This window comes from Berghia stephanieae, chromosome 8, assembly GCF_034508935.2.
Source record: "Berghia stephanieae isolate SIO BIC M18660-M18661 chromosome 8, UCSD_Bste_1.3, whole genome shotgun sequence".
Classification (NCBI taxonomy): Eukaryota; Metazoa; Mollusca; class Gastropoda; order Nudibranchia; family Aeolidiidae; genus Berghia; species Berghia stephanieae.
The window spans coordinates 31,343,409-31,360,908 of NC_088367.1; the positions used below are offsets into that span (position 1 = coordinate 31,343,409).

Consider the following 17,500-nt stretch of genomic DNA (forward strand, 5'->3'; position numbering starts at 1 on the left):
TGTTACTAAGTTACCATGCGTCATTAGGAAGGAAGTGACGTTACGACTGTTGAAGAGTATTGACACTTCGTATAGATAGTTCGAAGATGACGTCACTCAGGTCTTTGTTATTGCATTTTGCCATCCGCGTTTATGAGTAATGCTCACTGAACTGTATTAACCTGACTATAAACGTTCAAGGATACACACAGTTTTGTGTGTTGGTCCGTTATACTTCCGGATGGCAATGTTATGAGCTTCTTAGCCAAGCGCATACTATCTATAGATAGTATGCAGATGACGTCACTCAGGCCTTTGTTATTGTTTTTGCCATCCGCGTTTGTGAGTTGTTCTCACTAAACTGTATTAACCAGACTATAAAAGTTCGTGGTTACACAGAGTTTGTGTGTTGGTCCGTTTTACTTCCGGATGGCAATGGTGTGAACTCCTTGGCCAAGCGCATTCTATCTATAGATAGAATGCGCTTGGCCAAGGAGTTCACAACATTGCCATCCGGAAGTATAACCGACCAACACACAAACTCTGTGTAACCATGAACTTTTATAGTCTGGTAAATACAGTTTAGTGAGAACAACTCACAAACGTGGATGGCAAAAACAATAACAAAGGCCTGAGTGACGTCATCTTCGAACTATCTATAGATAGAATGCGCTTGGCCAAGGAGTTCACAACATTGCCATCTGGAAGTATAACCGACCAACACACAAACTCTGTGTAACAATAAACTTTTATAGTCTGGTTAATACAGTTTAGTGAGAACAACTCACAAACGCGGATGGCAAAAACAATAACAAAGGCCTGAGTGACGTCATCTGCATACTATCTATAAAGGAACATAACCACGCCCTCGAACAGTCGTCCAAGATAAACAATAGCAGTAATTAGTAAAACCAGCCAACTACACGGGTATAGATAGTATGCAGATGACGTCACTCAGGCCTTTGTTATGGTTTTTGCCATCCGCGTTTGTGAGTTGTTCTCACTAAACTGTATTAACCAGACTATAAAAGTTCATGGTTACACAGAGTTTGTGTGTTAGATTTATGTTGTCCTGCATATAAGAAGTTAAGAGTCCAGTTTCTTTGTTTTCTAGAATATTGTTGTATGCCTACATTCATGTCAGCCCTTCAATTTACTCTTCTCATATCTTCCAGGTTGCAATGAACACGTTTTTCAAGCAAACTGAGTTGATCTCTATACACACTTTTAAAAGAAACATAAATTAATTATGTCTTAAAAGAAGATGTATAAAAAAGATCGCTTTTTTATTTCCATTAAGTATATTAAGAGTATTGATGACAGTAATAATAAGAGCACTTTTGACTTTCATTTTGTATGCGAATCAAAGCAAATTACTCTGTAAATTTTCAACAATGAATGTTCTTTCGTTCAATTCATACAATCAATCAATCATTCATTTACTCATTTTGAGAGTGTCAGTGATAACTTCCATCCTGCACAGGACACAGTCGAGGCAGGGTCGGCCTGTGACAAACTGGGCCTGTGACAAACTGGCATACTTTCCCACTGATGGTTGTGACAAACTGGAATGCATGCTTTCTCACTGTGGGCTGTGACAAACTGGGTCTGTGACAAACTGGGCCCGTGACACACTGGTATGCTTCCATTACTATCGAGAGTATAACCGACGGTCTAAAAATAATAACAAAGAGCAGAGAGAGGTCTGTTTCATTCACTTTATTGCTTATGAACAACCAACTATGTTTTTCCAAGTGTGCTTGAAGATGTGTCGCAAATATCATGTCTTGATCGGTCAAAAATCTATGCTTAAGTAATTAAATAATGATTAAAATATAAAATAATGTTTGAATAGTAGATACACAGTTAATTAACATTGCTATTCGCTAAAGATAAACTGTGTTTAGATAAAATCACGCTTAAAATAAATTTCTCGATCGGTCCCGATTCTACTAGACTAAATTATTAGTAATTTAAACCGTTTAAGATGAACTCCGTCCCTGAGCTAGTCCGCATAAGATAAACAAATCAATCTAGATTTGCAAAAATGGAATTAACCACCCCCCCCCCCCCCCCCCAGTCTCCTCATAAAGCAATATATTCACTTGCCGCAATAAAAACAATATTAAAAGAAGAAAATCGAAAATATAAGAAAGAAAAAAAAAGAAAAAGGCTATCTCGAATGTGTTGTGCGCAAAGATTCATAGGTGTGTATATGTCCTCTGGATTCACTGAAGTACACAAGATGTCACCGCATGACACACTCACGCACGTGAACATGAGTTTGTGCTATAGAGCCCATTTGGGTTGTGTCATTGTCTATCATCCCTGCCCTTCCCTCATCATTGTGTCATCCATGCACATCCCCACAACCAGAAATGGACTGTCACTCATCAAGCAAATAACCTAGACCATGCAGTCTAGTAATGATAGTATCTTAACTCTATCAATTGTTTTGTTTTGTTTTTCCATTCTCATTCCGCCTTTCAGAGCGTATAAATGTTGCATTTTGAAAGATAACTCTAACGACAAATAAAAGTACATACATATTATAGAAAGGTCACTTTTAGTTAAGCCAAGCTAAACAGGACACTGAGCTGTATTTCTGAAGATACGGGGTTGTTTTTTCATTTAAAGGGGGACAACAAAGAGATTAAACATACGTTTGTGTCGCTGAAAAGTTGTTCCCCTTGTGCTTATGTTGGATAAAATAAACATCGGATAAGATCAACTTTCTCTCTGGTCCCTGGGACATTTTAACGGACTGCAGTGTATATTGCGAATATCCATAAATTCATTTTGCTCTTTAAAGTACAAAAGAATAGTGAACAGGAACTGGTGTAAGATATATATCGGAGAATGAGTGTGTTAAACGGTGGAGACAAAGTTGAGAGAAAAATATAAGAACAACAAAATAAAAATAAATTGTGTAAAATAAAACATCCCAAAGAGTCAGGCCTCCAGTCAAGCTGATTTTTTTTTTGTGGGTTGGGTTTGATTGTTTGACTTTTTTTGTTCGTTTTTATTTTGTTTTGTTGTTGTTTGGGTTTTTTTTTTATTTTATTTTATTTTTTTTTTTTGGGGGGGGGGGGGGGTCGTTGGTTATTTTTGTTTTTTTTTTATTTTTTTTTTTTTTGGTTTGTAATTTTTTGTATTCGTTTTCTTTTTTGTTCTGTTGTTTTGTTTATTGTTGTTTGTTATTTTTTTCTTTGTTTGTTTGTGTGTTTGTTGGGTTGTTTTTTTTTTGACGTTGAGAAGTGGGGGGGGGGGGGGGGGGGTTTGAGGAGGGGACTGCGTGGTTTTTTTTTAATTTTAGGGAGACAGACGCCGAAAGAAAAATATAGTAAGTTGGGGCGGGAGGATGAAAGACGGGGAGATAGAGAAAGAGATATAGGGAGAAAGAAAAAAAAAGAGAGAGAGGGATGGAGAGAGAGAGAAAGAGAGAGAGAGAGAGAGAGAGAGAGAGAGAGAGAGAGAGAGAGAGAGAGAGAGAGAGAGAGAGAGAGAGAGAGATAGAGGTTGGAAAATCAATAAATTTGAACAGCCTTGATCTATTGAATCAAAGATAAAAATGTATTAAAATTAATAAGATACTTTTTGTGCAAAATTCGATCAATTAAAATGCGTTAAGATAGCAAAGCTGATTTTCTACAACAATAAATGAAGAAAAGCAAGGAATGTAAAATGCAAATTTATGACTCATCGCCTCAAAATGATGTTATGTCGTGCGCTTAGTTAAAATACTCAAAATATCCACCAGCCGGATAAAACGTAGCAACCCACGAAACCATGTGTAACCTTAAACGTTTGTTGGATTGTCTGATTTGAATGTATTTAGTGAGAACTACTCCTAAAATGGCTGGCTAAAAACAATAACAAAGAGCTGAGTGACGTCAATTTCGGTTCATCTATAGGGAAATCGGCACATTCGATATGATATATCTAACCAACATTGTTCTCATTCAGATTTAGTTTATCCATAAAAAAAATGAAAAAAAAAATAATTTTGTAATACTTATTATAACTTAAAGCTCTTATAGAAGTCATTTTAAATAACAAAATTGTGTTTAAAATAAATTTAAGGAAAAATAAGATAGATTTCCTTTATTCATCCCTAGGAGAAAGTGTGCCTTTAGTGTTGTTTATTCCAAGGGAAGACTGGAACAACACCAGATGTCAGCCCGGAAAAGTAGACAACGGTAGGGGCTGCGTCTGAAGCCGGTGATCATAAAATACAAACGAAAGAGTGAAATAAATGGAGAGGCTTCGTATGGGTACAAAACAGGCAATGGACGTTTCGGGTACAAACCCTTCGTCAGCACAACAACGTACCCAGGTGTAAAATAAGTACCTGGCTGTTAACAGTGTTGTCTTTGTCCGAAAAATTGTAATATCGCCTAACAGGCGGCATGTCCCGTCCTACATGTTAAATGTTGTTGTTGACCAGGGACCCCTTGTAAAGCGCTTTGAGCACATTTAGTGGATATTGCGCTATATAAAGCTGAATTTTTAAGCTCAATTTTAAGGCCACACAGCGGCGGCGCAACGGGTAGTTGAACACTGTACCTTTCAGGTCCGAGCAAAGACCATACCGTTGAATTGAATAGAGCTTTTATATAGCTCAATATCCACTAAATGTGCTCAAAGCGCTTTACAAGGGGTCCCTGTCCAACAGCAACATTTAACATTTAGGACAAGACATGGTGCCTGTAAGACGATATCATATTTACTTTTTTAGGACATAGACAATGCTGTGAGCGGCCAGGTACACATTGTACACCTGAGTAAGGTGAGAAAATGTGAGTAAAGAGCCTTTTCCAAGGACTCAACTATCCGAGGCTCGAACCCAGGACCTTCCGATCCGAAAGCGTGACCACATAGCCGCACAGAGCGATATTCCCCTGACGCTATATTTATTCTTCACATTAAAGTAAAGAGAATTAGACTAACAGAAATATTCTCTTTTCTTTTTTTTCTTTTTTTTTCTTTTTTGTTTTTAGCCATGTATTCAACGTTCAGCCTCTCTAGTTCATTCCTTACGAGCAAAATTTCAGGCAGATTGTCAGGTGGTGGTCTCTCTTTAAAAGCCAAATGATGATGATGATGATGATGATGATGATGATGATGATGATGATGATGATGATGATGATGATAATAATAATGATAATGATAATGATAATGATAATAGTAATTATAATAATAATAATAATAGATAGATAGATAGATAGATAGATAGATAGATAGATAGATAGATAGATAGATAGATAGATAGATAGATAGATAGATAGATAGATAGATAGACAGATAGATAGATAGATAGATATATAGATAGAGAGATAGATAGATAGATAGATAGATAGATAGATAGATAGATAGATAGATAGATAGATAGATAGATAGATAGATAGATAGATAGATAGATAGATAGATAGATAACACTTGTAATAAATAATAACGTATCCCGAGTTTCATATTAAAATGTGTTGCTGTTAATTCAAATTTCCAGAAATTGGTTCATCCCGACATATCACCGTTTTAACAAGGTGGGCCACCCAGTTGTAACGGTCATTTCCATTTTCAACAATAATGTCACTCCAACATAGATAGTGTGCGCTTGGCTAAGAAGCTCACAACATTGCCATCCGGAAGTATAACGGGCCAACACCCAAAACTCTGTGTAACCATGAACTTTTATAGTCTGGCTAATACAGTTTAGTGAGAATTGCTCATAAACGTGGATGGCCAAAAAACAATAACAAAGATCCGAGTGACGTCGAACTTCATTCTATCTATGGATAGAACGAAGTTGACGTCACTCAGGTCTTTGTTTTTTGGGGGAGGGGGGTTTGTTTTTGTTTTTTTGGGTTTGTTTTTTGGGGTGTTTTTTTTTTGGGGGGGGGGGGGGGGTTGGGGATTTTTTTTTGGCCATCCACGTTTATGAGTAATTCTATATTATCCAGAGTATAGAAGTTCATGGTTACACAGAGTTCTGTGTGTTGGTCCGTTTTACTTCCGAATGGCAATGTTGTGAGCTTCTTAGCCAAGCGCATACTATCTATACTCCGGTCTTGATACGCTTCATATTAGAAACCGAGCACGTTGCTCTTTGTAAATATTGCAGTGTGTAATTTTCCACTAAATTGCATTGAATTTCAAACTGCTTTCTTCCCTGAAATGGAAATCCAAATATTGTTCATTCAATATTGAGACATTCCAAATAAATGCATTTTCCCGACGTCCGTGTCTGGGCCTGGTCGTAAGCAAACATTTCGACGATAATGATTTTTTTTTCAGATATGAGCCGTGTTATTTGTCTACACTGCAGTTTGCAAGTTATTTTCTATTGAACCGTATCCCCATCGGATGTGTTCGGTGAGTTCATCGATTGCAAATAGATTTGTTCGAATACTTTTGAATGGGCATGATCTATATTAACTTTCCATGTGCTCGAGGTCATTGGTCACATTGCAAAATGTGCTCAAAGTGACCTACATAGTGAAAAGTGTTCACAGATTATCTCGCATTACAATTGGTCATTGTATTCAGCTTGACACATGGGTATGTTTACAACTTTCATAAACAAAGCAGCGTGTTTACATTTGTTCAGAACTGTGTCCAAACGTTGGACAGCAACACTTCACGTGATTGATGACTCGGTTGGACGAAAACATGAATATAGATCGCTCCCATTAAAGGCTTGAATGGCTTGCAGGAGAAGGATACGGTACACACTAGTCAGTTCTTTCGAGCATTTATAGATACTGTGCGCTTGGCTAAGAAGCTCATAGCATTGCCATCCGGAAGTATAACGGACCAACAGACAAAACTGTGGGTATCCATGAACTTTTATAGTCAGGTTAGTACAGTTCAGTGAGCATTACTCATAAACGCGGATGGCAAAAACCAATAACAAAGACCTGAGTGACGTCATCTTCGAACAATCTATAGATAGAATGAAGTTGAGGACATTCGTGTCTTTGGTGTTTTGTTGTTATTTTTTGTCACCCGCGTTTAGGAGCAATTCTCACTAAATTGTATTAACCATACGAGACATAGAACTAAAATGACGCCAATCAGGTCTTTGTTATTGTTTTTGCCATCCACGCTTATGAGTACTTCCCACTAACTGTATGAACCAGACTATGAAAGTTCATGATTACACATAGTTTTGTGTGTTGGTTCGTTATACTTCCGGATGGCAATGTTGTGAACTTCTTAGCCAAGCGCATACTATCTATAAACGTTCAAGGTTACACACATAGTATTTTATGTGTTGGTCCGTTATACTTTAGGATGGCAATGTTGTGAGCTTCTTAGCCAAGCGCATACTATCTATGTTATGTGTAATCATTAACTTTTATAGATAGTTCGAAGATGACGTCACTCAGGTCTTTGTTATTGTTTTTTGCCATCCGCGTTTATGAGTAATGCTCACTGAACTGTATTAACCAGACTATAAACGTTCATGGATACACACAGTTTTGTGTGTTGGTCCGTTACACTTCCGGATGGCAATGTTATGAGCTTCTTAGCCAAGCGCATACTATCTATAGTCTGGTTAATACCGTTTAGTGAGCATCACTCATAAAAATGGATGGCAAAAAACAATAACAAAGCCCTGAGTGACGTCATCTTCTTTCTATCTAAACGGTAATATCCACTAAACGTGCCTCTTCACGGCCAGTTAAATCATTTTACACCCGAGGACTGTGAGAGAACGTGATTAAAGAGCATTTTCAAACGACACAACTGTGCGCCGCTCGGAGCGAGACTTGAACCCTGGATCATCTGGTCCCAAGTGGAGTGTCATACCACGAGACCACAGACACACACACACACACACACACACACACACACACACATATATATATATATATATATATATATATATATATATTATGATATTTACCACTATATAAAAGTCTTCATTAATGTTTATATATATATATATATATATATATATATATATATATATATATATATATATATATGTATATATATATATATATATATATATATATATATATATATATATATATATATATATATATATATATATATATATATAAGTTCGTCAGTCCAACCAAGAAGATCATTTGTTGTTGATCCTTGGGTATTTCTACCAACTCACATTTTACTTTCTCTTGGTGGTCGACGCCTTCTGACGTCAGAATCAGGCTATGAGTTAATGAAGGCGACGATCCGAACCTGGCGATGGAAAGAGGTACTGAAGTCTTTTATTCATTGCAAAATAGGGGCACGAGGACGTCAGTTTCGATTGTTCGTTTGCATTTGCAAACCAAGTGATAGTAATATTAACGCTATCGAATATTCGAAGGTCGTTACCTAGCGATCAATAGTTGCAACACGATCTTTACACAATACGCACCAAGGGTAAATAAACGTCATAATTTGGCCCAAAGAACGAGATTAATAAATATAACAGCAATCGAATAGTGTGCTTGATAGCGATGCTCTTTAAGCGAGTGTCATCCAATCCGGAGCCGTTCGTGCGGAATGAAGTTGCCAGATCGACATATTTAATGCCGATTTCCTTTAAGCTAGGCGTTTTGTATATATATATATATATTTTTAATTGATTTTTTTTCATTTCTTTTTCAAATCTAAAATATAAAAAATTAAAAAGAACGTATTAAATTAATAAATTAATAAATTAATAAAACTTCATGATTCTGATTATTTTGACATCGGACTCAATTTTCTTTACCAAGTTAATTTGGATATAAAAACAATTTCTGCCGCAATCGGGTAAACACGTATTTAAGATTTTGGCCAGAAAACTCGCCCTTCAATAAATATCGATCGATTAAAAATCACACGATATTGATAAAAACTCTCAAATCTGGGTTTTCGCAAGTCCCAGTTTGAGAGTGTTTGCAAAGATGAGATTCAATTTTAATCGATCGATATTTGAAGGATATATTTTCTGGCCAAAATGTTGAATACGTATTTTTCCAGAGTGCGGCAAATGTGTCGCATTGGAGTACACACAAGTGCCTATGTGAAATTTGGGGCAACTTTATAAACTTTACAGGAGATAAATGGAAGCAGATTATCAAAATAAGAAAAATCTAAATCTCACATGTAAGGTAATATTCTGGGTTTTTTTTAAAGTATAACATCACTATTGGTCAACCGGTTCTCTCCTACATAATACCGTTTGGAATACGATATGCCACATATTTTAGCACGAATGATTACGTGTATGTTAACTTAGCTGACCTTCCAATTATTAAGAAATACTTGGAAAAATAAGAAATTTTGACTCTACTTTCATAAATTCATGAACATCTCTAAGTCTTTAAAACTTGTTGAAAATAAAAGTACACGCCCAGACTAGCCTATTAAAGGATTTTGAAGTTTTATTTAATCCATTTGGCGGTAAATTCTTGACTTTTAAAGTTGACGAAAGGGAGTAGATACAATATTTATCTCCTAAGAAATTACACATTTTTGACTTTTCAATTAGCAGGTCTGACTTAGGAGTTAGGAGGATTCTCTTCCTCCATTTTACACTGTTACTATGACTTTGAATTATTTCAGAATAAATATCTGGCAACCTTAGTTGAAGCACACGTGTGTAAATGTAAAATGAATGAATTGTTTTTTATCATATATAACTGTGTGTAGCGACAGATTGCACAATTCATACTTCGTACATACTTTGACATTACATTATGTTCGTTTAGACTTATTATGATAACAGACAGTGAGCGTTCCTGGAGAAAGTTTTTACGATTAAATATTAAAGTGATAAATTAGGGTTGGTCCTGGTCGACGTGTGCATATATGCAGGTCTGACATAGGCCTAGTTTAACATTGTTGTACTTACTTAATGGACAATTTAAAAAAATTAAAAAAAAGATTTCCATTACAACAATGGGTCCATAAGGAATTGGGCTATCAGACCTGCAATTACGTACACGTCGGTACTGGTGTGAGATTAAAAAAACTGAAAAGTGTGTTTTTAACAGTGCCAGACATAGGATAAAAGCAACTCAAAACACAACAATAACGACAACGATTTTTCAAAAATATCACCAAATAATTAACCCATTTCGAATGGAGATCAAGAGGGAAGAGGTTCAATCCCCTGTCGAGGCAGGCAGATTTTTCTGATTTTTTAATTTTATTTTGGTGATGATTTTTCCTTGTACTTGTTTCACTGCGTTGTCTGGCGCTGTTAAATGCGACCTGTCGCGTCAGTACGGGATTGTGACGGTGTGTGTTTTTCGATGCTATATAATATTAATATATTTAATTTCACAAAAAATGTGGCTTGGATTACCTTTTCACGTTTTGTTGAAATGCATAACAATGTGAATTTGAATGTAAGGTTTAATTTAATAAATACAAACAGATCATATAGACGTTTCGAGTTTCCCCTTTATCAACTAAACACGATGAATGAAAGACTACAGGCAAATGAGAATATATTATGTGTTTCATTCATCGTGTTTTATGTTTTTTTTTTTTTTTTTTTTTTTTTTTTTTTTTTTTGATAAAGAGGAAACCCGAAACGTCTACATTATCTGTTTTACGTTTATTAAATTGAAGCTTGAATTCAAATTCAACATGGTTATTTATTTCTTGGAGCTTCGAGCAGCAACATTTACACCACGTTTCGTTGAGGAGACTGAATACAATCGTTTAAACGGACGAAAAGTAACATTTCATATTTCTTGTCATTTTAATTTTAAACTCCATTTAGGCATCTGGTTTCTTCAGAGCCATGGGCCCATGGGGCCGGAGTTTATCCTGGTTTCAATTGCTTGCTACCCTTTGGATAGGACACTAGTATATCGCAAAGTACTTTCCGCCAAAACTATCAGAACCAGCTACCCAATCACTGCTGGGCGTACAGGGGGGGGGGGGTGGAGGGGGAAGGGGGAAAATCTTAACTGCACCCGGGATCGATCTCAGATGCTTGTGAAGCGAGTGCTCTATCAACTGAGCTAACGGGACCCCCGGCATCCAGTTCATTGAGAAATAATACCGTTTTACGGCGATAGGTCACAAAATATATTTATTCTGTTTTTAGAATTATAAATCTGTAAACAGACGAGAACACGTAGCGTTCTATTCATCGCCGTCATCAACATGAAGGGAGCTGTTTTGTTACTTCTATCGAATGCTCTGGCATTCGTGATATGCGGTAAGTTGACATTTTTTCCCAGTCAATTTATGTCTCGAAACTTTGTGAACTAAAGATGTCAGTTTTTCTGTGTCCCCTGACAAAAGGCTATCTATATTTGACGCCAACACCAGCAACAAACGGTGCAACCAATTGTGCGGCCATGTGGTCGAGTGGTATGACACTCGCTTTCGGATCGGAAGGTCCTGGGTTCGAGCCTCGCTCGGCGCATAGTTGAGTCCTTGGAGAAGGCTCTTCACTCACATTCTCTCACCGTAATCAGGTGTAAAATGAGTACCTGACCGTTAACAGCGTTTTCTCTGTTTGAATGGAAATATGTGAATCTCAAAATGAAAACGTAGGAAAAATATAACCTGATTTTAAGGTTTTTAATTTTGTTTTTTACAACTGTTTTCTTACAACTCAAAGGCACTGTAAGTACTTTATTATGTGGCACCAAACACTCACGTCCATAACAATTATTTTTTGATTGATAACTTTTAGTAGAAAATGATATCTTATCGATCACAGAAGGCTAAAAAAAAGCGTCTCCCTCCACATATTTCTCTGCGCCATTGTGCCTATTTGACCTAGATAGATAAGATGCTACTATTTATAGCAAGCTTGTTCATTGAGAAATGAGGTGAAGGCTTTTTCTCACACATAATATGATGTATTCTTATTATCAGCTACTTTAATAAGGTCTATGCCCTAATGTCTTATCGGCCTGCAAAATGTGTTAAAGATAGAATGCGCCTGGCCAAGGAGTTCACAACATTGCCATCCGGAAGAATAACGGACCAACACACAAACTCTGTGTAACCATGAACTTTTATAGTCTGGTTAATACAGTTTAGTGAGAACAACTCACAAACGCGGATGGCAAAAACAATAACAAAGGCCTGAGTGACGTCATCTGCATACTATCTATAGATAGTGATAGTATGCGCTTTTCTAAGAAGCTCACAACATTGCCATCCGGAAATATAACGGACCAACACACAAAACTCTTTGTAACCATGAACGTTTATCGATAGTTCGAAGATGACGTCACTCAGGTCTTTGTTATTGTTTATTGCGATCCGCATTTATGAGTAATTCTCACTAAACTGTATTAACCAGACTATAAACGTTCAAGGTTACACACAGTTTTGTGTGTTGGTCCGTTATACTTCCGGATGGCAATGTTGTGAACTTTTTAGCCAAGTGCATACTATCAATAGTCTGGTTAATACAGTTTAGTGATAATGATTCATAAACGTGGATACACAATAACAACTTCATGAGTGACGTCAACTTCGTTCTATCTATATGGCCAGTTTGCAAAGCTATCCGTCTATAGACTAATTGACCATCATATTTAAAAAGAAACTGTGTCATTCTAATTCTTAATCATCACCGGCCACCAGAAAATTGTCTTTCGGTGTTGTTTTCGTGACCACAAACATCTTCAGTGACTAAAATGGTCATCAAGCCATCTAAATATGGATTTACAGACACATTCAAATCTATATCTAGCTTATTACAGAAACCCTGCGTAGGAAATTCGAAAAGACGTACACGCCAAAGATTCATCAACTCGAGCAATAAACACTTAGATAACCACGCCTTTCGGACAGTTGTCATAATGTAAACGATGTAATGGCAGTGATTGGTAAACATAGCGAATTACATAGGCTTTACAATCGATGGTGTGTGTATAAGCAAAATACCCACGATTCTACTGCTTGAGATCAAGAGAGCCAACACCAAAATCGACGAATTATCTTTACCATGTTTATCATCATTGTAATCTTTCAATCAATAGATTTTAAGCATTACTAGTAAGGACATTCAATGGATTTCATCCTATTTCGCCCTATATGAAGTGTACATATATGCAGGTCTGACATCCGAAGCCGCTTATTGGCCTAGTTTAACGTTGTTGTAATGGACAATATTTTGCGTCATCTTTTGAGATTTCCATTACAGCAATGAGCCCATAAGGAATTGTGTTATCAGACATGCAAATAAGTGCACGTCGGCCCTATACCATAATATGCCATGTTATTCATTTTATGTTTTCTTTACTTTTTCACTACAGCAAAAACGATGGAAGGGGATGACATTACAAGTTCTTCTAGGTTTTTTTTAACAAAGGGTCAATACAGTTTGACTTGTAACTACAAAACAGTCAACGCCCTTCTACCAGTTACATATGCCTGGTACAAGAACAAGCAACTTCTCCCAGATAAGAAAACTAAAACAATTCTCTTCAACGACCCTGTACCGGTAGACACCAATGGCAAATATACATGTACTGTTACAAGGGAAGGGGAGACAGTAACATCGAAAGCTATAGACATTAGTGTGTTTCCTCTAACAGGTAAATAGTAATATAATAGTAAGAAGAATAATAAGAAGAATGATGATAATAATAATAATAATAATAATAATAATAAAGAAGAAGAAGAAGAAGAAGAAGAAGAAGAAGAAGAAGAAGAAGAAGAAGAAGAAGAGGAATAATAATAATAATAATAATAATAATAATAATAATAATAATAATAATAATAATAATAATAATAATAATAATAAAAATAACAATACTGCTACTACTACTACTACTACTACTACTACTACTACTACTACTACTACTACTACTACTACTACTACTAGTACTACCACTTTTAAGATAAGGTTTGTTTATTGCCTTATTGTAACTGATAATTTTATTCATATTGTATTAACTATATGTATACAAATTGTATAATCAATATACCCACCTTCAGAAACACAGGTCCAAGTATAATAATACAAATAGTAATTATAATAATAATAATAATAATAATAATAATAATAACAACAACAACAACAACAACAACAACAACAACAACAACAACAACAACAACAATAATAATAATAATAATAATAATAATATTAATAATAACAGTATTAACAACAATAACAATAACAATAATAATAAAAACACCAACAACAATAATAATAATAACAACGACAACAATAGAAATAATAATAATGATAGAGCATATAAAATTTGTGATAAAAGTACTAAAAAGTATTATAACAGCCAGTTAGCAAAAACAGGAACAATAATACTTAATAATAATAACAATAGCAAGAACCACAATAACTACAACAACAGTAATAGTAACAATAATAATATTTGATTTTATATCAATTTCCTGATCCTCATATCGATTCTTAATAGCGCTAATGTATATGTTTTTTGGGCCATATTTGATTTTAGAGATGACCATTTTTCTAACGAGAATCAAATGATTTATCCACATACGATCCGATTCATTGATTCCGGGATAATTAATCAATCCCACCATTACTTTTTGCAAATCTATATGTATTTGTTTCCCTATCTTACTGTTAATTATGCTTTCCATCTCCCGCCATACAGATTTACTGATTTACAATAAAAAAGAAATGCTCAGCATAGTCTATTTCATCACAATATTGACATTTATTTGAATTTCCAACTTTCATTTTATGAAGCAATATATTGGTAGGGTACATATTATGCATAACCTTCTATTGTAAAATCCTTAATCTTGATTCTTTTGTATAAACATAAGGTAAAATCCAATGTTTTGCTTGTATCTCTATTCTCTTTTATTTCCCAAAAGCCCTTAACATGTTCTATTGATGATTCTCATCTAACATGTTGGTATCACTCTTTTCTGGAAAGATTTTGAATAATATTCTTTTTTTGAAATGTTATCAAATCTTCTGATTTCGAAACTTTTAGGCGTGATAAAGCACTTTTGACTACACTATAATCAAGCTGTATTCCATTATAATTCCCATATATATCTTTGAATTCCCCAATTGACATGATACGTCTTGAATTGATGTAGATTTTCTTAACGTAAAACACTTTTTTTGCCATTAGATTGGTTGAAAACAGTACTTTGCCTTTGAATTTAATTTTATTATTGTTAAAAATTGGTTCATCTGGGTGAATTTTCATACTTTGATCTTCATGGGGAAAGTTAAGATAGTCTTTTAGAACATTTTTCCCAAAATATGTTTTTCACCAATTTTAACCCTTTGAATTGCGCACTGTTTATATTTGCTTCCAATACTTTTTTTCCCCAATGCGTCTAAAAAGTAATTAGATACTACTTTCCAATCGTAACTTTCATCTAAATATAACTTTTGTCCCCAATTAATTAGGAAGGATTTTTGTAAAGAAATTATGTCAATAATGTTCAGGCCTCCATTACTTCTATCGTTACACATAGTCTTTCTTTTTACTTTCTCAAAAGCTCTCCTATTTGAAATCATCTTTTGCCACACAAATTTAAAGAACAATCTATTTATTTCCTCTAATGCAGTCAACGGAATTGAAATACTCTGCATGATATAGATTAACATAGAAATACCAAAGGTTTTGATTATGTTTATTTTTTCCTATCAGAGATAGGTCCCGTTTTTCCCATACTTATGCATTTTCTTTATGCTTTCAATTTTATGAATCCAATTATTTTTATTTTCCGTAGCTGTCATTTTGAAACTGAATATTCCTCCAAAAAATTTTAGATCATCAACAATTGGAATTTTGAGCAATGAATCTTTCCTAAGGTTTTGATTTATTTTCAATTGCATAATTTTAGATTTACTTTTATTTAAAGTAAGCCCAGAGAATATCGAAAACTCATTAATTTTTTGTAACACATGTTTTAAATCTTTTTGATCCTTTAGAAAAAAGTTGTATCGTCAGCATATTGTTTAATAATAATCTTGTGTTGTCTATTAGTATTACTTGAATGCTTTTCTCCTGTCTTACTTTAGATGCGATTATTTCTACTCCTAGAATAAAAATTAAAGGAGATATCGGACAGCCTTGTCTAACGCCTCTTTGCATATCAAAATCCACCGATATATGGCCCCCAGTGTTTACACAAACCTTCCTATTATTGAGAATGGTGATCATACAACCCTTGAAATAATTTCTGAAACCAAAGTAATCAAAAGTTTTTAATAGGAAAGTTGTTGATATAGTGTCGAAAGCCTTTTTATAATCAATTGATAGCATTAACGTGGATAAGTGTATTTCTTTTTCATATTCTATTAAATCAGCAATTTCCCTCAAAATTTCTGCAATGTTTCTTCCACGAATAAATCCTTTTTGGTCATTACTAATTATATTACTTATAACTGTTTTAAGTCTATTTGGGTTTTTGCCAGTATTTTATAATCAGCATTTGTTAAAGTTATAGGCCTCCAATTCCCTAAATAAATTGATTTTTTGGTATTAACGCTATTACCCCCCCCCCCCTCCTTTGACTAAGACTAAAGTCAAAACAGTTGAACATCGCCATTTTTTCCATAGCGCTCCTAATTTAAATCTAGATCTAACGTAATAAATCCTTCACAGAATTCATTCTCTTCAGTTTTTATTTTAGGTATAGTGATATTTTTTACATATTCATCACTCAACATTTCTTTTGTTTCGTCTTCTTTCAATTCGGTGTAAAGTTTTGAATAATATTTACCAATTATTTCTAGAATTTCCAGCTCATTTGTACCATAATTATTTTCATCACTTTTCAATTTATAAATTATATTGTTTACAGCCCTGGTCTTTTCTAATGATAGAAAGAATCTATTACATTTCTATCCCTCCTCTATCCACTTGATGCCCGCTCTTACATTGTTTCTTCAATTTGTTTTACTTCAATTCTTTTCCGCAATTCCAATATTTGTGATAAAATATCAGTGTCGTTATAGTAATAAACCAATTGTTCATCTAATTTATTAAGGGCTCTTATTTCTTCATTATAGGTATCTTATTTCTTACGACATTTATGCTTGCAGTAGTCTTGAGTAAATTTCTTGATGTCTATTTTAACACATTTCCACCTAAGGTGAGGATCCAACCTTTTATTTTCTTCTAAGCAACTTTGGATTTTTTGTTTCATTAACGTTATATATTTTAAGTCACTCTGTAATGATACATTCATTTTAAATAAAGAGGGTCCTTTTTTAAGGATATGAATTTAAATTGTGATATTACTGCTCTATGATCTGTAAAGGCAATGCCTTTAATGTCTTGTAAGAAAGGTTTAAGCATGTTATTTATAAAGATATAATCTAGACGTCTAGCTATCAAAGGAGACCCTTTACTCCATGTAAATGTTTTTCTATTTTATGTTTTATTCTCCATGTATCTGTAAAGTCTAACCTATTAATAAAATCATTTAAATTTTCAACATTTTCTTTATCATGTGGATTGCCAGATATTATGTCCAACTCATTATTTACCACAGTGTTAAAGTCCCCTAAACAAATCATTGGTAAATCTAGATTTAACTCAGATTTTGATGTCAAAATCTTTCCTAAATGAGAAAAGAA

At 34.5% G+C, this 17,500-nt stretch overlaps 1 protein-coding gene across 6 annotated transcripts in view; it reads left to right on the forward strand.

Annotated features, from left to right (window-relative positions):
* Window positions 1-9,629: 9,629 nt before the first annotated feature.
* The window catches only part of LOC144977829 (uncharacterized), a 26,467-nt gene continuing 18,596 nt past the window's right edge, over window positions 9,630-17,500 (forward strand). The window contains exons 1-3 of one of the 6 annotated variants that reach the window (XM_078923229.1): window positions 9,630-9,763; window positions 11,042-11,155; window positions 13,218-13,499. In XM_078923229.1, coding sequence (XP_078779355.1) covers window positions 11,101-11,155; window positions 13,218-13,499 — 337 coding nt within the window. In that variant the 5' untranslated portion in view covers window positions 9,630-9,763; window positions 11,042-11,100. Of the gene's footprint in view, window positions 9,764-9,859; window positions 10,084-11,041; window positions 11,156-13,217; window positions 13,500-17,500 lie in introns of those variants that run through there. The other 5 variants (XM_078923230.1, XM_078923234.1, XM_078923231.1 and 2 more) reach the window with 5 other exon arrangements.